Source organism: Mytilus trossulus, chromosome 13, assembly GCF_036588685.1.
Source record: "Mytilus trossulus isolate FHL-02 chromosome 13, PNRI_Mtr1.1.1.hap1, whole genome shotgun sequence".
NCBI lineage: Eukaryota > Metazoa > Mollusca > Bivalvia > Mytilida > Mytilidae > Mytilus > Mytilus trossulus.
The window spans coordinates 4,257,546-4,280,913 of record NC_086385.1 but is presented as its reverse complement, the minus strand read 5'-3'; the positions used below and the strand labels follow the sequence as shown (position 1 = coordinate 4,280,913).

General features: G+C 34.1%; 2 protein-coding genes across 4 annotated transcripts in view; both read left to right on the top strand.

Moving 5' to 3' along the window:
• The window catches only part of LOC134694580 (chitin synthase chs-2-like), a 31,057-nt gene extending 23,422 nt beyond the window's left edge, over positions 1-7,635 (top strand). For all 3 annotated transcript variants that reach the window (XM_063555597.1, XM_063555600.1, XM_063555599.1), the window contains one exon: positions 4,077-7,635. In XM_063555597.1, coding sequence (XP_063411667.1) covers positions 4,077-5,593 — 1,517 coding nt within the window. In that variant the 3' untranslated portion in view covers positions 5,594-7,635. The remainder of the gene's footprint in view (positions 1-4,076) is intronic.
• Positions 7,636-10,684: 3,049 nt separating this feature from the next.
• LOC134694797 (nicotinamidase-like) lies at positions 10,685-20,867 on the top strand. Its single transcript, XM_063555858.1, has 6 exons — positions 10,685-10,833; positions 16,047-16,327; positions 16,936-17,099; positions 17,477-17,630; positions 18,603-18,689; positions 20,722-20,867. Exons 1-6 carry the CDS (start codon positions 10,817-10,819, stop codon positions 20,847-20,849), a joined length of 831 nt encoding a protein of 276 aa, XP_063411928.1. The 5' UTR covers positions 10,685-10,816; the 3' UTR covers positions 20,850-20,867.
• Positions 20,868-23,368: the final 2,501 nt, after the last annotated feature.

Sequence of the window (23,368 nt, the reverse complement as noted above, 5' to 3'; positions counted from 1 at the left end):
AATCAATGCCTCGTGTGAAGAGAGTGCAACGCACTTTACACGTTATGAACCGTTGCAACAACTCTTTCAGGGATCTGTTGGTGACAAGGCAAAATTTCTGTTCCTATCCAGTATACCCTCATTTTCCAGTGGCTGTCCAATTTTACCCTACCGTCATTTCGATTGGCCTTTATTATTAGACCTACCTATTTTATTTATTGTTAACTGTTTTCGTCCTTAGCATGCATGGGATATGTGCCACTGTACGTTAAGCAACAATCAATCAATCAATTGTAATCAAATATTCCGAAGCGTGTGCCAATATCAATGTCATTAAATATGTTCGCTTCATTGTTTCAAAAAAACAAGCTCTATAAAAGCTAGACTTATATATTTAGAAAATATAAAAAAGGAACTAAAAACAGTAGAAATCAATAAATTATCCGTATGCTTGTTTAATGCCATTTTTCATTGAACATTTTGTGGTAAATGGTTCGCTTAACATTTTTTTAATTGATTTTAAATTATTTTGAACTTTTATCTTTCAAAAAGTTTAAAAACAATAACAAGGATTTTAAAGGATTTTTAAATATGGCTTTTTAAAGTGTCTGTAATTTAATTGTTAAGGGGAAAGTAGGGATAAGCGGGTAATATTTATAGTGGCGTCATTACATGGATAAAACCAGAAGATTACGAATATATAGCAAAACAAGAGAATCGAACATCCATCATGTCCACGTTTGGGTTAGCTTACAGAAAGGGGGGACACAGGATATGTTGTCAAATCAGATTAGGGAGCTACCATTTGATTCTTAAGGTGGGGCCGGGGCTAGGATGAAATTAAATGTCCTGTCCCGGACGATATATGACCTGACTCTTCAGACATTTATCTTCTAACTTTCTAATCAACGTTTAAATATTTGTTCAGGGAGATAAACCAATTTAAGAAGTTCTTTTATTAAGGTCTTTCCTTTTACTAAAGGGAAAGACCTTACTGTATTTCTTCTGATTATTATTATTATTATTCTTCTTGTTCCGCCAAACTTTGACAAAATTTCCCTCCGTAACCGTAAGACGTGTCGCTTTCATGTTCACACTTTGTATCGGTGTCATGAATACCTATCCGGAACTCACCCTGTGAGTCGAAATATTTTGTCGGTTCGGAGTAATCCCTCCGAAACCCAAAAACCTTGTTATCGTTCCAACACCGTAACCGTAATAGGTAGAAAAAAAATGAAGGGTGAAATTTGTTCAGGACCAGACCCCGGTTCTTCGTTACATTTGGATCGAAAAGATTCAACGACTCATTGGTAGGGTTATGCCCCTATGAAAATTAACCGGTGTCGGTTGGCCACCAAAACTCAGAAACCGTAAGTCGTAGACACATAGGATCTTCAACAATCATCATCATTTCATGTATCTTTAAAAAATACCTCAAGGTCAAATTTGTATGTTGACCTTGACCTTTGACCTTACACCTTGTTATGGGATAATCTCAGAAACCATTATACTTACAGAAGTTTTAAATGGTGGAAAATGTTTGGGTCATTATGGCGCAACTTTGTTACATTTCGACCAAAGAGATTTGACCTTTCTATAAGGGGCATAACCCCTGTTTTAGGTTTTTGAAAAGACAAAATCAGCTTTTACTATATAACCAAAGGTCCTAGACCCTTAAGGTCTTCAGTAATGGCATTGGGGACCAATGACCTTGACAAAGGTCAAAAGGTCAAAGGTCAAGGTCATGTCCCAGATAGCGAATTTAGTGTTTTTAACCTTATTTAAAGGATTTTTAGTGTGTTTTCGAGCTTTTTAAGGTTGACCTTGACCTTTTGAATACATTCTAGGTCTGTTGGATCATGTATTTTACATTAAAAAAGGAAAGACCTCTCAATTGTTCAAGAACAATTGACAGTTTAATTTGTAATTACTGTGTTTGTATACCCATCTTTTTAAATCCTGTGTATAAAGGAATGTAAACACAAATGTATACTAATGGGTTAGTTAAATGTCGGACATGATAAAAGATGTAATGGTACTGACATCAGAAAGAATTTAAATTACTAAGCAATAAGCATGACTTTGCTAGACAATTTTGTGACAGAGAAGAAAAAAAAATATACGTGCATGTATGATTCATGTCTTGTGTATTTTTGATTTTCTGTACACCTAAGAGAGTTATCATTTGATTTTTAAGGAGGGGAAAGGGTGGGGGGGGGGGGGAGGGGGGTCCGCTAAGATGAAATTTAAAAAAAAATAGGCAGGACTGTTCTTTAAGTTAAAAAAAAAAGCAGGATGATCCACTTTGCCAAAAAAGTCAGAAAAAAAGAAAAAAGAAAAAAAGCCGGATCGAATAGAGTGAAAAATAAAATGACAGGACATAGATTACAACTAAAAGTAAATGAAGGACACAATTGTTCATGCTTGCACCCTATCCCCTTCCTAAGGCTTTTCTACATCAGATCAGAAATAGATTATCTTAGCTGTATTTGCATGATTTGGCAAACATTTTAGAAATTTTTGGTCGTTATTTGTCTTCAACTTTCGTATTTTTTTTGGCCTTCAACATTTTTTATTCGAGCGTCACTGGTGAGTCTTTTGAAGACGAAATGCGCGTCTGGCGCATGCACACTATTGTAATCCTTGTATCTATGACGATTTTATTGTAGTTATCACTAGCAACCAGTTGATAACATATTTATCAAATTCAAGCAAGGGTTATTTTCAGCATAATCACTTTGATGCTGTAAATTGGGTTTACAGAATACAGAATAATAGACAAAACATGCAAAATAGGGGGCCAACAACATAAAGAATAAATAAAAACAGGTTACAAAAAATGAATAACTGGCAAACTTTAGAGGGGCGATAGATACCAGAGGGACATTCAAACTCATAGATCGAAAATAAACTGTCAACGCCATGGCTAAGAAGAAAAAGACAAACAGACAAGTAATAGTACACAAAACAGAAGACTACGCAATACTGCTCTGGAAGGGTAAGCAGATCCTGCTCCATATGTAGCACCTGTCGTTAAGAATACAAATCATCACCCAGACCCTCCATTTTCGTTATTATTAAACAAAATTATTTGTGGATGTACCGCGTCTTCTGATTGGCTGACAGTGTTTTGTCTAAACAGCTCACAGACATAACTTTGTCTTGCGACCGTGATGTCAACAACGTACTCCGGTTTAAAATAAAATCTAGACTTTAAAATTACGAGAAAGGCTAAACTATTGTTTTCTATCTATTTGAATTTCAACATTTAAAATAACCTGCAACGAAGATTTTTCAGTGAGCACCATATTTTTTTTGGGGTAATATGTATTTCTTTATAGACAGAACAATTTTACAGTCATTCCTTGAATACATGTGATACAAACATTATTGTTATTTTCTGTAATTTTGACAGTTTAAAAAATAATATCATGGCGTACAGCGAGCTGTCGGCGTAAACATTGACACATGTAAATTGATGTGTATGATCTGAACTGTGGTATCTACTGGGGGTAATCTATGTATTTAATGAATGGCTATTATCTATTTTGAATTTATTGAACCATAAAACTAATTTTTGACTCTTCACATTAAATAATCCGCGAATCGGATTATGTAAAATGTGAAGAGTCATAAATTAGTTTTATGGTTCAATAAAATCAAAATATATTATTGCCATTCATTAAAAATAAATTTCTATCAAAAGTAAGGCTCAAAAAACTTTTTATATTGTTTATACTAACAATAACAACGTACACACATGTTGGCGTATGAATACACAACGTCAGAGTGGGCGTGTCGCCATCAAAATTGACAACATTGAAAATAAAACTAATAATTTTAGCCAATCAGAAGACAGTAAAAACACCAAATTTATTTATTCTTTTATATTTTATGCTAGAAGTTGAATCTTTTTCTTGGTAAGATTATATAAAAATAAAGCTTGTTGTTCGGTGTGAGCCAAGGCTCCGTGTTGAAGGCCGTACTTTAACCTATAATGGTTTAATTTTTAAATTGTTATTTGGATGGAGAGTTGTCTCATTGGCACTCACACCACATCTTCCTATATCTAATTAAATACATTATATCTTTTTCAGATAATCCAATATTTCAACAAAAAGCGCTTCCCCATGAAGCCGATACGCCATATTGGATTCACGATCCTGATATTGGTCATGGAAACATTCGTTACATTAACAAAGAAGAGAAACACTTTTGGAAGGAGCTGATTCGCCAGTATTTATATCCTCTTCAATCTGATGCGCAACAACAGAAAAAAATGCAGACAGATTTGATACAATTAAGAAATAAAGCAAGCCTGATGTTCTTTATGTTAAATGCCTTATTTGTCATCATCATCTTTAGTTTGCAGTATTCAAATGCTATCACTGGTGCTGGCCTCACCATTCCTCTTCCTTGTAAAGATACCGAAGGAAAATACTTGAAACTAGAACCTATTTCTATGTTTTTCATGGCTGTGTTTGGGATTGCGCTGCTTATTCAGTTTATATCGATGATATTTCACCGACTGGGTACATTTTTGCATATAATGGCGTCGACGGAAGTCAACTGTATGAGGCCGAATCAGAACGAGGTTGCATCAATGGATATTACAAGCAAAGTGCAACTTGTTAAGGAAATGCAAAGGTTTGAGGATGACGAAGATGCCCGCTCTATTTCAACGATAGGTAGCGATGGTGAAGAAGATAGCAGTGTGACAATGGATGATTCACCGAAAGTAAAACGAAAGAAAACCATTAAAAAACTTCTGAGAAATAAACGCAGGGACAAGCCTGTCTCTGGAAATCTAGGTGGAAAATTTTTGAAAAATTTCCTTGATTTAGCCAACGATCTAGAAAAAGAAGGCAGTAAGAAAGAAACTTCTGTTAAGGAAGAAACAGGTCGCAAAAGGAGCAGAGGAAGCAGGAAGCGAAGTAAAAAAGCACTAAAAGCGATTGAACTATTGGAACAAAATAAAGAAAATAAAGAAAGTATACTTACAAAAGCGGAAGCCATTAAAGACAAATGGCAAAAACTTGCTAAATCAGCTCGACCAGAAAGTTCTGGTTCAGGAGACAAATGGGGATCTCTTCTCAGATCCGTTATTCACGGTCAGTCCCGAACGAGCCTCAATACGATATCGGAAGATGATAAACGAAGTTCATGGTTCCGAAGTATAGGGAAAAAAATGAAAAGGACAAATAGCGACTTTTCTTTATCGGACCTTGGGTCTTGGTCGAATAGAAATAGATATGCTGAACCAATCTTAAATATAATTAGTGACGAATTAGAGCCAGTTGATATGGAAGTAGGTGCTACGTCAAAAAATATCCCAGCATCCAAACCTGCCGATACTTGTACAAATGAAACAAGGGCGATAATCGAACGTAAAACCGAGCAGAAAAATGAGAACATATACGATACAGCAGATTTTATTCCATCTGAAGTGAACAGTGACAGTGAATCAGATTCTGACATTTCTGGAATGAAGAGTGATTCAACTTCTAAATCAGACTCGTCACAACCCCAAATGTCAATTCAATTACAAGATATTAAAATGAAGTCTTCTGAAACCAATGACATTGGTGAACAAAAAGGTGATACACAACTATAATAGTAAGACTTTTATATCAATCTGGATTTTTTGTATACGTAGAATCCAATTTTGCAATCGTATGTACTCGGCTATTTCCGTAATAGAAAACATATACGCTATTCATTTTTTGAAAACCTGGAATGATGTTCTAGGTATCTGATATTTTGCCAAACCTTTGATAAATATTTTCGTCAGATTTCGTCCTAAAAAAATAATTCTCCCCTTATTTTAAATTCAAAGCCTTCTTTTGATTAAGTTGAATAGCATTAACGGAACGCGGGAACATCATAGCTTTGTACATTTGTACACCAATTTTGGTTTCTATACTAGAGTTCAAGTGTTGTTACTGTTGAAGGAAACCAGGACACTTTAAATTACAATGAGAAAAAGGTGTGCATAATAAAAACAAATGTTTCTAAATTAAATTTGATTCTTAACCGGGTATATATAAGCATTTTAAAAGGTTTAAAAAATTTGTTTACGCAATGTTTATTAATAGTCTTTCATTGATTTTATATGAATGCATGTACGAATGTTGTGTTGATAAAAGGTAACACTAGTGTATAGATATTATAAAATCAATTATTCAATGTTTATGATTAGCTATTTTGATACATGCACTCAGCAGCTGCATTGTGCTTTTAATCATGGCGAGCTTTACATGCTTGTTATATGGAATCATGACAACTCGGACCAAAAACAAATCGGACCATTTAGTATCTCAAACATTTATGTATTGATTCATAATTGGCATGAACTGTGTTTCAAACTGATCCTAGTGGTCTTTTATACTGGCCCAAATTGTCTTCCTATATGATTCAAGTCGTCTTAAAATTTGTCTGAGTAGGCTTCGTCCGACTTGTCTTCGCTCCGGGCTGTCACATATTCATGTAACAAATATATTGTATTTTATATGCGTCCAAATTTCACATAAGAATCAAATTTTGTGTTGTTGTTATCCTTGCTGTACTTAAAATAACATCATGACCCGCAGGCGGGTTTTAAGGAAGAGATAAAAATTTGAACGCTTAACTTTAAGTGTTGGTTACCTTGAGCAGTAACTATATTCCAAATAAGTTCTCTTTATACGGACATAAGTGTTGAAAGTCTTTCAACACTTATGTCCGTATATTAAGTTATTGACTGGTCTAATGCAATACGAAGCAGTTGTTTCTTTGGATAGTCTCTGCATGAATTATTCTAACAGTAGCAAGAACCTTTCGTTTTCAAATGCCATGAAAGCATCTATGTTAACATGTGTTTTTTAAAAATATATTTATTGTTATGCGTATTTATTATTTTGTTTTTTATAAGCAGTATGAAAAAGCATTGGAAATTCGTCATTTTACGACATATCATATGATTCTTGTTTTGAATTATATGAAGTGAGATCTCTTTATCATGAGTTCTTTTCATCGAAACTGGTTTAAGATTGTCACGTGATTTATCATTTTTTTGTCACGTGGTTCATCCTTTTTTTCAGTCACGTGATTTAATCTTATTTTTGACACGTGATTAACTTTATTTTTCTATACGTGATTTATCCTTTTTTTTTGTCACTTGATATATCCTCTTTTCCAGTCATGTGATTTATTCTTTTTTTTTGTCTCGTGATTTATTAATTTTTAAGTCGCGTGAATCAATGTTTGCAAATCACATGCATACATATTTTGCCTAAAAATCAGTTATAGCACACTAAATGTCGATCAATTAGTTGTGACGAGTTGCACAAAGAACGAATTTTATATCTGTGAATTTTACTTAGCGAATGAACTTTCAATGCTGTATTTAAACTGTTTGTATATATTTAAATATTTTTGTGTTTGTTGTAACGTTATGTATGCATATCTCCATTTATGTATAAATGGCTCAGGATAAAAGTGATATTGTATTTTGATATTGTAGAGACGGTTGTATGTGTAAGTTAATTAGTTCTAACATGGACCATTATTCTTTAATGCGTGTTAGGATTGGAGAATCATTTGTATATGAATACATGTAACATGATATTTGTTTATTTGTACACAAACCATATTTACATAATAAATATGTATGCTTCACTATAATAGTATATTATTAATTCTACATTGTGCAAAGTGCTCCTTTGAAGGAGGGAGTTTCTATAATAAAACAGAATAGAACAGACTATGGCATATCTTCAATAGAAATGTTTATCTATTACTATCAAATTAATAAAACAGTTTTTCTTAACGTCCAGTGGCAACTATCTTATACAAACACATGACAATAAAAAATGACAAATACAAAAGGTAGGTCTTGCAATATATTCATGCCGTCGGGGGTTCAGGTAACGATGAATTGAACTGCCGCTGGCAAAGAGGTTATATTGAAAATAGACAGAAATAAATTCATGCAACAGGCCACTTTCTTAAGGGCCCATAGAATATTTATTGTAGTAATTTGCTCTTAATATGCAGAGAAAGCACGGAGCTACAATAACTCTCACCTCACTGAAAGACGGTCACTTTTAGTACAATTAAGAATAGATATTGGGTATATGTTAAAGAGACAACAACCCGACCAAAAAGCAGCCGAAGACAACCAATGGGTCTTCATTGCAGTAAGAAAATCCCGCACTCGGAGGTGGTTCTTACCTTGCCCTAAAATAAAAGGGTGTACTAGTTAAGGGAAAATGGAGTTGGATCGGAATTATTTGATAAACAAATAAACGTCCTGTTTCAAGAAATACAATGGAAAATTTATTGTAGAGATGAATAAAATCAATAGGTTTGTTTGATGAGGGAGAGTAGGAGGGGTCCTGGTCCCGAAATCCCGGTCTTAAAAATACGAAATTGTCGAAATCCCGGGCTTAAAAACACAAAATCCCGAGGTCCTGAAATTCGAAAATAGAATTCCTGGATCCCGAGAGGGTAAATCCCGAAATCCCGAGCTTAAAAACACCCAATCCCGGAGTCATATCCCCCTCATTGATGGGTATATATCATCGTAATTCATTATCAGCATAATGTTCTTGCTCTCCAAAACTTACCACGACCGAACTGCTATTTACAAATTAACTTTTGAAATCGAATGAATTTCAGACCATAAGAATTCATACAATAAGAATTCAGACAAAAGTATCTTAAGATGAAATATCCAGAGAGAAGATGTAAAGGTTTACATTATATAGAAAACAACGCAAAAACATATTTATACATTGATAAAGAAGATGTGGTGTGAGTGCCAAGAAGACAACTCTCCATCCAAATAACAATTTTTTAAAAAGTAAACCATTATAGGTCAAAGAACGGTCTTCAACACAGTGCCTTAGCTCACACCGAACAACACGCTATGAAGGGCCCCAAAATTACAAGTGTAAAACCATTTAAACGGGAAAACCAACGGTCTAATCTATATAAAAAAACGAGAAACGAGAAACAGCGTATATATTACATAAACAAACGACAACTACTGTACATCAGATTCCTGACTAAGAACAGGTGCAAACATTTGCAGCGGGATTAAACGTTTTAATGGATCCAAACCTTCTCCCTTTTTCTGAAACCATGATAGCATATTAACATCACAACATAGAAAACACACGATAACATATCAATTGGCAGACTTAACTTCGGTTTAGGGATGGAGGAATTGAAAGAGGGGCGAAAGATACCATAGGGACAGTCAAATTCATAAATAGAAAATAAACTGACAACGCCATGGCTAAAAATTAAAAGGACAAACATACAAATAAGGGTACACACTGAGACACAACATAGAAAACTATAGAATAACACAAACCTCACACAAAACTGTGAGTATGTGTTGTGCTTCGGAAGGAGAAGCATTTAGTGTTATTACAAACTCCACTCGATAAAAAAGTATAATTCGGTAGGTCATATTCGTGGTGACACTTGAATCGATGATTGTTAAACTATCAATCATTATTGTCTCATTGGCACTCATACAACATCTTCCTATATCTACATGTATATGCACAAATATTATTCGATAAGATGAAAGGCGTATTACTATTTAAATACAATCGTGAAATTTATATTACTTGCCCAAATATTGATGCAGACCTTTTTCTGATTATCTTTTTAATTAACTTATTATTTGATCGTTAGTTTGGCTTATTAATGATGTTTTTGGTATTTTTGTCAGATTTTCGGAATCCTCTGATTTATCCATTTGAATGCCTTAACAAAATTTGCACATTGACCCCCTTTTTCTTTATGGGGTTTTCATTGTTGAAGGCCGTACGGTTGCCTATTATTACTTACATCCACTTCATTTCAACTTTGGTTGTTAATTGTCTCATTTGCTATCATATCTAGACTTCTTATTTTTATATAAAAAAACAGTCCTACAAAAAATAGCAACAATAATGAAAGCTTTCATTTTTCAAATAATTAATAGTAATGTCAGTAGATTGTGCATGGCATAACAATATGTCTCTTGATGATAATGAGGAGGGAGGAGAAGGAGGAGGGGATTTTGAGGGACATATATTTTTGTAAAATCATGCAAAAAAGAACAATCCAAGGACATAAGAAAGAATGAAATATTAAATGCAGTGCATTATAATTACATATATACACGTTCAAAAACGTTTACAATGTCGTTTTAAATGAATTTGAACTGTGCAAACAAGACACTTGATGATAATGATGAGAAGGAAAGGGGTATTGTGTTGGACATATATGTTTGTAAAATCATGCAAAAAAGAACAATCCAAGGAAATAAGAAAGAAATGTAATATTAAATGCAGTGTACAATGTCGGTTTAAATGAATTTGAACTGTGCAAACAAGCGTTTTTTTATGACAGGATAAAATTTCAAGTTATAATTGACGTTTATCGAGTTATATCTATAAATCAACTAAAAGATTTTAAAAAGATCCATAGAGATGACAGTAGTCCTTTAAAAATCCACTTCACTCTTCTGTGGTGAATGGTTAACTTATAAGTATTACGTAAATCCTCTTCATACAATCTTGATAGTTACTACTCATTCGGCAATCCTCGGTATAATCCGCTTCTCTCCGATCAGGGTACGGAATCGTCCGAATTGAGACGAATGAGTTACTTCTATCTCATCGTTATCAGATTTACCTGCGGGAGCCTCCGAGAAATTAAGTGATTACGTTACTTACATCCAGCAGACGTTATCAAATTAACCCGCGGGACCCTCCGAGAAACTAAGTGATTACGATACAAATACATCCTTAAATCAAAAGAATGTTAAATTATCTAGTTACAGAATAATTTGGACATTATGATATCTCCGTGCTGGTAAGATTATTGTTTGTACATGTTTATTTTCTTTTTTTTTTCAGAATGGTTTTTATCAATGCTTAAAAACATGAAAATACGAATACAATAAAATTGAGAATGGAAATGGTGAATGTGTCAAAGAGACAACAACCCGACCAAATAAAAACAATAATAACAGAAGGTCACCATCAGGTCTTCAATGTAGCGAAAAATTCCCGCAACAAGTATAGGATAGGGTGCAAACTATGAGGTCCTACACTTTATTGTGTGTATGCAATTTTTCTCTTTTGTTTATAATTTCGAACCCCAGAGTTTAATATTGAGAATGTTAATTGGGAATGTGTCAAAGAGACAACAACCCGACAACAACAGAAGCTCACCAATGGGCCTTCAATGCAACAAGATACTCCCGCAGCTGGAGGATTCCTTCAGCTGGCCCCTCTGTCTTATTTCTCTATTTTATTTGCCCTTAATTCTATATCTATCGTCTACAATTCTTTATTCTGATAACCCAACCCGAACCCACATGAAGAGGAAAAGAGATTTTTTTTTAATTACAGCTATTTTCCTAATGCATGCAGATAAAGACTTTAGTTAGATTGCTTACTTTGCTTGTTTATTGTACAATTATTTTGGGAAAATGTCTAATTGAATTAAAATAGTATATATATAAATATAACTATGTCATATATATTGTTTGGAGATGTTAATCTTAATTACAAAGCTTGAATAAACAATTATGCAAACAAAGCAAGCATTTGGAAATTAGCTGTAAAGTTGGCACCTGTATCTGTTTATTCTATGTTATGCTCATAAATTGAGGTTCAAAATCCAGATTACAAAATGGATGTACACTTAAATCAAAGACCGTGTCAATTTATTTGTTTTGAGTCTAGTAAATCTTGTGAACCAGTAAAGAACAACACTCGCCCCCCCCCCCCCCCCCCCCCAATCCCTTACCCTAAAAAGGATAACAAAAAAACATACTAGTCAGGAAGAAAAACAGAAAGAAATAACACACCTAACCTATCCCTTTTCGTATAAAACTATCATAAAATTCCCTGTCTATTTATTTGTTCTGAGTCTAGTAAAAATAAACCAGTAAGAACAACATATGCAAATATCACCCTCCCACAACTCATTCCATCTCTAACCCCTTAAAGGATTAAAACACTTACTAGTCAGGAGTTAAAATCAAATAGAAATATCCCAACCGCCACTACCCCTTTTTGTATAAATCTATGCAGTTTTAATATTAACATCAAACTTTTTCTTGAATTGATCGACCTGCTAACAACATAAAAGTAATGAATTTTAGGGCGAATTCAGCCATTTTTAACCCAGGATAAATGAGAGTTGCAAGGGGTCTAACTCCGGACCTCCAACCCCTACCACACAAACACTATATCTGCCACATAATGTGTTTCGTCCGATTATAATGATAAAAAAAACATATGATATATTTGATGATAATTTACCTGGTGTGAGTGTGGTCTCAGCCATGGTACATATAAAGTGCATACAACGTGTTCATGGTAATTACAATTGAGAATAGAAATGGGGAATATGCCAAAGAGACAGCATGGATGTGGAATGTGCCAAAGAGACAGCATGGATGGGGAATGTGCCAAAGAGACAACATGGGGAATGTGCCAAACAGACTACATGTGGAATGTGCCAAAGAAACAACATTGATGGGTAATGTGCCAAACAGACAACATGGGGAATGTGCCAAAGAGACAACAACCCGACCAAAGAGCAGAACACAACCGAAGTCCACCAACGGGTATCAGATCTACTATGCAAGTTAAATTGAAAGGATAAAGTACACAAAGGGCAGTATTTGGACCGCCTGTTTTGTCCCAAAACCATTTGCAGAAAACAAATGAACATAGCATCGGACAAGAATTTCATATATCTGATCTTCAGTATTACAGGTGGGTTTTTTTCTGTACTACAGCAGACACTAAGTTTTCACATTTTGTACCGTTTATTTTCGTTGTTTCATTTTTTTCATCAAATTTTAGTGGAGTAGTATCCAATTGAAGATTATTTCAAAATTGTTTGTTGCTAAACGTCCAGTCGCAAATATGTCACGCATATTTATGTTGAAACATTTGAAAAATTGTATTTTAGAAAGTCTTTTTCGATAAAGATTGCTCATGTACGGTTTGACGCAAAATGTGATCATAACTATGTGTGGTAAATTTCAAGTCATTAAGCAATTATAATTACTTTATAATAGGACAGACATATTAACTAGTTGTGTTGCGGATTTTTCTTTTAATGAAAATAACTAAATTATTCAAGAGGGATTTGTTTTACTCTTTTCTGATCTATTTGTATAAACTGCTTATAATTCTGCTACGATTTACTACCAAGGAGTGAGTGAAGTATGTCTTTAAAACGTTTAGGATATACATTTTGAGGCGTGAATATAGAATTTCGTTTGGCCTAAAGTATTAAACTAAAAATATCATATGTTTTAATTCAACATTGAAACGAGGCGTTTATTTACTTTTTGGCTTATACATTAATATATAATATTTCTAACTAAATGGTCATATACTAGTATTGAAGAACAGAAAATCTTTGACTTTGACGCTTGACAAATATTATTTATCAATGTATTTTTTTCCGAATTTAACTGCATATGATTTTTATTCTGACAGAACATCGATTGATCAATTTAGTGTTTACTTACCAGTATAGTATTACCTAATAATTTTATATTCTTCAGTTATTTTTAACTAAATGGTCATATAATTTTCTGCATCCATCTATCCATTTTCTTGTATGTCTCTACTCTATAAAAACCCATACAGACCCTCATTTTTTATACTGATATTCGGTTACAAAATGTGTTGAATTTTTAAAAATGCGAAATAATTCAACAGTCAGAGACCACCACAGTCTTCGTGACATAATCTCACAACTGACCAAATGGACTCAGATACATGTATGACCCCTCCCTTAAATAAGATACTGACGAGTTTTTCCTACCTTAAAAATACACAGGAACATGTGGAGTGGTTTAAAGTTTGTTCAAATTCCCCCTTTTTTCTTTTTTGATACATCATCGACACTGCTAAAGGAAGATACCAATTTCATTGGAGGCGCAATTCCTCTGAAACCATACAATATCGGAAATATTTGTAAATTGACGTATCAATGTAGTGATTTTTACTTCCAATTTGTCTTTTATACAGTATTTTTGTCCATAGAACACGCTCTGTTTTCGATCCGTGTATTACACTTTTTCGCGCACGCTCAGTTGACGTACTGCCCACTTTATCCAAAAAACGCTTTTTAGCTCACAGGGGCCCGAAGAGCCCTATCTGAGCTTATGCAATTACTTGGCGTCCGTCGTCGTCCGTCGTCAGTCGTCGTCGTCTGTCGTCGTAAACTATTTAATGAATCTTCACCTTTGAAACTAATGGGCCAAATACCTTTAAACATGTAACTATACGGATTTTTTGTGTTATTAGAATTTGCTGTTACACAATATTAAAATTATTATAAAGGGAATGTATCTCCCTCATGCAAAGCTCTGATCAGGGCCGTAAATTGCATCTCCTGGAAGGGGAGGCACCCCGCCGAGCGGAGCGATGCGAAAATGTTATTTGGACCCTTTCTAGACAAAAAATGATTAATTTTTTTTCGGGTTTTTTCCCTATATGCAATGTACCTCCCCAGAATCCACCACTTGTTAAAATTGTGTTACATTTCAATAATTTAGCGCCTAAAAATATTGAATACAGTTGTCTGCTCTATGGTCGGGTTGTTGTCTCTTTGACACATTCCCCATTTTCATTATCAATTTTATAATTCAGAGTAAGATTAGGTGTAAAGTAATATTTTGTAATGCTTTATACTGCTTTATGACTGCACAAGCCATTTTTACTAAGTTTTAGTGAAACAATTTGCGAACTTAAAATGAAAGACTCACTGACATTGCCAACTTGAGCATTTTTTGTGGTTTATCTTGCTTTGTTTGTCTGTTCAAATCGAGCTATTTTAATTTCGCTTCACAGACACAATTTACAAACCTTAAACTGTAAATTCACATCATAAATTTCAAATTAATATAATGTTATACTGTTTGTTTTAGTGATTCTTTCACGGATTTGGCTATACTTTTTGGACCTTTTGGATTATAGCTCTTCATCTTTTATATAAGCTTTGGGTTTCAAATATTTTGGCCACGAGCATCACTGAAGAGACATGTATTGTCGAAATACGCATCTGTTGCAAACAAATCTTCTTCTTTGAAACAACTGGGCCAGTTACCTTGAAACGATATTTTGTTTATAAATATCATCCGAAGTTTTTCCTAAAAATCTGGCTGGGTAAAATTGTTGAATTGGTCAAAATGTATCGGCCCTGAAATTATCAGACGAATCGAACAACCTATTGTTTTTTTTTTTTGCTGCCACCAAATCGGTAGTTTTAACAGAATTCAGCATTTGTTTGTTATTATCTTGAATATTATTATAGATAGCTATACACTGTAAGCAGCAATAATGTTAAACAAAGTAAGATCTACAAAAAAGTTTAGATGACCACTATTGTCAATTAACCCTTTGAGCAGTTATTGCTCTTTAGAGAAAATTTTACACAATATATTCATCAAGTTTGCTAACATTTAAAAATCTTCTCCTCTGAGAAACAGGTGAGCGATTCAGGCTCGTGAGAGCCTCTTGTTTCACCACTTGTCATAAATTGATAGGAAACTCAAATAAGATTTTTTTTCTCAAATAGTCTAAAGCTTAACTGAAAATTGTAAAACTAAAAGTTAAAAAAGCATATTTTATATCGTATTTTCGTTAAAACAAGAGCATAATGCGTCTAAAAGATTGAACTCATCAATTTTTAGCATTCATAGAATATGAACAATTTGTAAAAAAAAAAATGAAATTAAAGTAATGATCTAATTTGTCATAAAGATGCATAGTTAAGCCACCGCATTTTTGCGAATGCCAAAGTAAGGAACCTATGGCCTATGCTCGTCTTCTATGATTGTTTAGGAGTTTAAGTGACATCAATTTTCGCTGAACTAGTACACTTTCTTAGTTTAGGGGGCCAGCTAAAGCCCGCCTCCGGGTACGAGATTTCTGGCTGTGTTGAAGACCCATTAGTGGCCTTGGTACGTGTTCTGCTATTTGTTAGATTTGATTTCTCTAGCAAACATTCCCCATTTCCATTCTCAATGTTATTTGATATATATGCAGGTTATCGGCACTAACTTTCATCTTGCTGTTGGATTTAACATGTGCACGACAGATAGCATTATTGATTATTGATGTCCAAAACTGTTTCCTACCTGGTGGAAGTCTAGCGGTAACCGAAGGAGATCAGGTGATACCATTAATAAACAATATCCGGTCAGAATTTAAAGCAGACCTTTCATTGGTGGTTTTATCACAAGACTGGCATTGCAGTGACCACATCTCATTTGCGTCTCAGCATAATGGTGCCAGAAAAGTAATTCAGCTTTTGTATGATAAATCAGGTAACAATCATCAAATCTTAGTAATATATAATATTTTAACAAAATATATTTGACAACATCTCAAAAAAAAAGTCCATGAACATTTCAGTAGAACACGTAAGATGTTTTTCCTTCAAATGTTGTTAATGTGGTACATACCACTACAGGGAGCTAACTCTGTAAATATCAGCTGGACGTTTTAATCACATTCTATTGTTAAAGAAATGTTAAGCTTCTCAATAATCAAATCAGTGTTTGTTAAACTGCTCTATGTTTAAGTGAATGAAGAGTTAGTATCCTGAATGAAATGTGAGGTTGGATTTATTTAGTCAAAGGGTCAATGTAAATATTTTGTCAACATTTTTTGAAAATTATATTCCAGCCAAATTTATTTTTGTAAGGTGTTGTTTTGTACCTCCTTAACACGAGATCACAATATGAACTCCCAATCCTTGATCTCAAGTTATTGATTTCATCTTTACTTTCTGATTGTGCTATTTTTTTAACTAGACTGTTGTTTGTATTTAGATTTCTATTTGATTTAGTTCTTATTCGTTGTTTTGTTTCCTCCAACTTGTGATATTAGATTGCCATTTGAGTAATTTATATCTATTTATATATTCAATTAGGTTCCTTATGTGATGAAAACAACAGTTGCACTGAAGTGGCATACAATCTTACACAGCACATGTGGCCTGACCATTGCGTTATAAACACTCCATCAGCTAACTTTTCACACAACTTGGTTCATGAGCCATCCGACCTTGTTGTTAGAAAAGGATATAACTGCAAGGTAAGTACTTAATAAGATGTCCGTTGATTTATCCTTACCAACTAACGTAATATCACGTTAAACTTTAATGGAACGAGAATATTTGAACAATCGGAATGTAGCATATCTGGAAAGTAAATGGAATCATGTTTAAAATCTCTAATAACTAGTTCTACATTACAGTATGCTTCAACATATATATGTTATGAACATCAGCTTAGGAGACATTCATAACTTTGTTTTACCTTATATGTTCATGTCTTTTAAGTATCTCGTTCTTATGGTAATTAAGACATGATCACAATAAAATACAGCAAGTGAAACAATAAATATTAAAGATAGAAAAAAAACCACCAAGCACGAAACATTCTACGCCTGCTTTTCTTGTGTTACTTTAGGTAGATTCTTATTCTGCATTTTACGACAATGGCGGTTTCCGCCATACGGAATTGCACGATAAGCTCCAGGAAGCCGGAATAGACGCTTTAATTATAACAGGACTGGCACGTGATTTCTGTGTTTACTATACAGCAATGGATGCTAAGAAACTGGGTATGTGTGATTTTCATTTCTGATTATTGTACCGATCAGGGAAAAAAGGGGGGATAACATGAACCGGCCATAATTTCTGCAATGTTTTCAATACTGTTACCAATCAATACACGTTTTTAATTGTTCTTTTCAACATTCATGTGTTATCGCCGGGATACAGTCTTTTTGTGCTAATGCGGCGTAAAGCAACCAACAAACAATCAATCAATCAATCAATCAATCAATCAATCAATCAATCATTCATGTTTTGAGTATTTGTTTATCAAGTATTTTTTTATGGAGGAGGGACTAGATGACCTTACATGTGCAATTTTTAAACATACCTTAAGCTTATATGTGTAGTTATATGCGATAACATGAACATATCAACAGACTTTACATAGATTACCTATGTATTCGGCACAACTTTTTGGAATATTGGGTCCTCAATGCTCTTCGACTTTGTATTTGTTTGGTTTTAAACCTATTTTGAGCATAGCGTCACTGAAGAGTCTTATGAAGACAAAACGCGCGCCTGGCGTATTAAATTATAGTCCTGGTACCTTTGAAAACTATTTAAATATGTAGTTCTAAATAGTTTCTTGTTCAAACTAGACAAACTTACAACATACTCGTAGTCGTCTTCGAATATTTTCAGCTCCGCCACATTCTATAGGTGCCTGTCCCAATTCAGGAGCTTGTTATTCAGTTGCTGTATATCATATTTGTGTTGGTTCAACGTTTTGCATAACATGTCTGTTAGATTTCCGTTTGAATTATTTTGCATTTTTCATTTGGGGGCCTTAAATAGTTTGACTATACGGTATTGGGTTTGTTCCTTGTTGAACACCGTACGGTGCCCTTTAGTTGGAAATAGCTATATCAATTGAAACTCTGGTGAAGAGTTGTCTCATTTAATATGATACCACAATTTCTTGTTTGTATAATTTTTATAGTACTAATTCGAATGTCCATGTTTTCTGTCATTTTCAGGATATGAAACATACGTTGTATTAGATGCGACAAGACCAGTCACCAAGACAACAGGAGATTCTGCGGTAGCTGATATGAAAATAAAAGGTGACAAAAAATGCTAACCAAGATTTAAAAATGCTTAATGCGCCTAAGAAACGCACATATTCTAGTAAAAAGGAGCGAAAGATACCTTAGGGACGACCAAACTCATAGATTTATGAAAGTAACTGACAACGCCATGTCAGAAAACTAAACAGATAAAGAGACAAATTATAGTAAATATGACACAACATTGAAACCTAAAGACTGCAATACGAACACCTTCAAAACCTGAAGGTGGTCTCAGTAGCTCCGGAAGGGTGAGAACGGGTTCTATAATACCATTTGATATTCATTATCAAGAAACTCTTCACAGTTACTTAGATTAAATTGGGGTTTCTAGCACCAGACGCGCGTTTTGTCTACAAAAGACTCACCAATGACGCTCGAATCCCAAAAAGTAAAAAAAGCAAAATAAAAATAATGAGTTTAACAATTAAAAACAATTTAGGACCAAAGATTTCTGAAAATTTTGCCAAATAAAGGTAAGGTAATCTATTCTTATAGAGATCATCACAACGCGTTGTTCTTTTTGTGGTTAAGCCAACAAACAAATTGAACAAGTTAAGTCTATTTGTACGGTTAAGTGCTAGGCGGATTATTTTCGGAATCGATTTATTTTTTCCTGCCGTATCATTACTGTATATTTGTTGAATGTAATAACGGCTATTTGTAAGAATTTTGGCGAAAACAACTCACTAACAAACACAAGAGAGTCCGAAATGACTTTATTTGAACAGCTAGTTTGAATTAATTAATACAGATAAAGGAAAACAGGAAATACTAAACATAGCAGACAGTGCAACGGATCACAAAATCCATCAACATCTCACTTTATTTTCTATTCTTGATATTTTAGCACCTTGTTATTCTCCATTTTTTCGTCCATTATTCTCATTGGTGGTAACCCCTCCAGTCCCACTCTTATAAACACAAACTTGTGTATATCGTTTTCTTTAGGTCTGCGATGACGTTTTGACAACATCTCTTATTCTGACTCATATAAACACAAACTTGTGTATATCGTTTTCTTTAGGTCTGCAATGACGTTCTGACAACATCCCTGATTCTGACTCATATAAACACAAACTTGTGTATATCGTTTTCTTTAGGTCTGCAATGACGTTCTTACAACATCCCTTATTCTGACTCATATAAACACAAACTTGTGTATATCGTTTTCTTTAGGTCTGCAATGACGTTCTTACAACATCCCTTATTCTGATACCGATGACACACTTTTTACATATGGACCAACATGAAGTTTTTAAAACCAGTAACTCTTTATTCTAATGCAACAACGTTTGTAACGTTCATTTTGATTGGATAACGTCACTTTCTTACATGGCATCAATCGACAATTGATGTTATAGGACGTACGCGCAAGCGCAGACGACATATGACAGATTTTAAATACATGTTTTAACGTTGTTTTCTGTCAGTTTCATTAGAATGGAGATAACAATATTGTATTTTAAGCTCCGACGGCATCAATTGGTGATTTGGTGGTCGCAAATACCCGCTTACTGTCTCCGCTAACGCGTCGCCAGTAAACCTAATTTGCGACCATCAAATACCCAATTGATGCCGTCGGAGCTTAAAATACAATATTGTTATCTCCTAAATCAAGTAACCACACTATTTTACATGTCTTAAACACAACAACCACAATTCGTAATGGCTTTGAAAATAGTTATCGACCACCATTAAGGAACGCCCATTTAAGGGGGGATGTTTTTTGATGAAGCAGATGACAAAAAAAATTACTCTGAATGCAGTTTTTACCTATAACTTATAGTGTTTTAATTCTGTCGAAAGACTAAGCTTAGCTTAAAGTTTTTCTTGGGAAAAAAAACTTACCCCCTTGAAGTGTTATGGTTGCTCTTGTATCATAATGTTTGATCAAATCATTCAATTATAAGTTGTATTGATGTTCAACATAGGATTGGTGTTTTATTGTTACTCTCTTTCTGATTGACAGCTTTGACTTTTTTCATTACAATAACATTGATGTATTCATTTATAATTTATTTTTCAGGTATTCAGATAATCGAATCACCAGATGTAGCTCGGGTAATTGCTCAGCTGACCAGTGATGCGAACTATTTACATTCAACGTTTATATTGATGATTTCTATAATTCTATGTTTCTTTAAGTGCTTGTAGTAAATTGTCAAATATAAAGCCTCACTAATTTTTTCTCGAACCAAAGTTCATCCGGGAAGGTGTCGTGATTACTTACTGGTAGGCCAAAGTATTGTTAAACAATCTAAGTCACACTAGGCCAAAGTTGAGTTATACGTCACAACTTGCCATAATGTGTTATATTTGACATCAGGCAAACATGTGTTAATCGTCACACTATGCCAAAGTTGTGTTATACGTCACAAACTGCCATAATGTGGTATACGTCACTACAGGCACAACATGTGTTAATCGTCACACAAGTCCAACGTTCCGTTATACATGTACATCACTAACGTTGTGTTATACTCTATACATTGTGTTGAATGTAGTTATCAGAGGTACCCGTTTTATAATTTCTCGTTTAGATTGTTTTACATTGTCTTATCGGGGCCTTTTATAGCTGACTATGCGGTATGGGCTTTGCTCATTGTTGAAGACCGTACGGTGACCTATAGTTGTTAATGTTTGTGTCATTTTGGTCTTTTGTGGATAGTTGTCTCATTGGCAATCATACAACATCTTCTTTTTTAATATTGATACACAAGACGCGCTTAAATAAGACTCAACAGTGATGCTCAGATCAAAATAATTATAAAGTCAAACGAACCTGACTGGTGACATCCCATTAGTCCGACAACCATTATTTCGACATCAAATTACTCGGCCGACAGCCCAATATTCTGACAGCCCCTTACTCCGACAGCCCACTATTCCGACAGCCCATAATTCCGACAATGCATCTGTCTTGTGTGTATGAGTAAATTTCTCTAAAAAGACTAACTACGCGCCTGAAATGGGGAATGTGTCAAAGAGACAACAACTCGACCATAGAAAAAACAACAGCAGAAGGTCACTAACAGGTCTTCAATGTAGCACGAAATTCTAGCACTCGGAGGCGTCCTTCAGCTGGCCCCTAAACAAATATATACTAGTTCAGTCATAACTGAACGCCATACTAATTTCTAAATTGTACACAAGAAACTAAAATTAAAAAAATACAAGACTAACAAAAGCCAGAGGCTAAATCCACATACAATTCGTATTTTAAATCGTAACATGTGTATTCGATTTACAAACCTGCACATGTAGGTAATTGACAACATCTGTAACTATGACGGCAACATGAACCTGTGTTCCATACCATTACATGTAGGTGTCTGGCAACATCTATAACTATGACGGTAACATGAACCTGTGTCGTCTTCATCTACATGTAGGTTTTTGGCAACATCTATAACTATGACGGCAACATGAACCTGTCTCTTCTTCATCTACCGCACACGTCTGTTTACCGTATTCCATTACCAGGTCTGCATTGGCGTGTATCTAGATAAGAAACATTGATACAAATATTATTTCTATTTTTTTTAGAATACCTGATTAAGTGTAAGAAAATAAAAACCCAGTGTTAGTCCTAATTGTAACACTGTGTCTACCCCCCTGCTGGTTAACTGTTAGGTATAACACAATGTGACTGCTGTCCTCGTTTTTTTTACCTGATTACTTATTATGTCTATTAATTTTGTTCACTAATCGTTATCAAGATAGTGTGACTGTTATGCAAGTAAAATGTTGAGTTAGCTATAAAACCAAATTTAAATTATCATGTTTAACTGTTTCTTTTTAAGAGTACATTCTTTTGATGTGTTCAAGACTTTTCATTTTAACATTTCCTGAATGATTTCTCTTTTCTCATTGGTTTATTGGTTAGCTTTGTAGCTTTTGATTTGTGCCATAAAATAGAAAAGAAGTAAATTGAGTTTAGAAAGTATGAAAAAGATATATACAATGTTTTCGTATTTCTACTTACTATAAGAATTGTAAAAATCAAGTTAGTCTGACTACTTATTATCATCGGTTTTTACAAAAAATGAAACTCAAAAGATTCGTTGGAAATAAGATATAAAAACCACGCATCTTGTTGTTTGTTCTTTATATTCAAAACCAGACTGTAATGAATTCGAAAACAATAAAGATTTATATTGCATAGCAATAGAATATTTCCCACAGAACGTAACCAAAAGTTAGCGTGCAATAAATTGTAATATTGCACTAGTGCGATAAGTCTTCAAAATCCATGACGTCATCAACGACAAAGTCTTAGATAAAACCATTTGTTTTTATTTTAAATATCATATTGCTATACCTTAACATGGTCATTTCATGAATATTGGGGAATACATGTATTGTCCCTTGTAAAACATATATTGCACTAGCAAGCTCGTGCAGTATCAAATTCTATTCTGGACAATTTTCCCCAATATTCACGCAACAACCCTATAAAGCTGTATTGTTCAGGTATAATTGTACTGTGACTTTGATATGATCTTTCTTATTTCAATGCCCAATTTAGAGATTTTATCCCATTTTTACGGTCCACTAGACATAGAAAAAATTATAGTGCGGACATCCGTGTACTTGGGACACATTCTTGTTTAATCAATGTTTTTTTTTCTCTTTCAACAAGGATCTTTGCTTTATAAAATTGAGAAAGGAAA

Excerpts from the sequence above, each read along its gene's own strand:
- LOC134694797 (XM_063555858.1), top strand. Across the intron at positions 16,328-16,935 it reads GCTTTTGTATGATAAATCAG|GTTCCTTATGTGATGAAAAC; the intron begins GTAACAATCATC and ends ATATTCAATTAG. Across the intron at positions 17,100-17,476 it reads GAAAAGGATATAACTGCAAG|GTAGATTCTTATTCTGCATT; the intron begins GTAAGTACTTAA and ends GTGTTACTTTAG.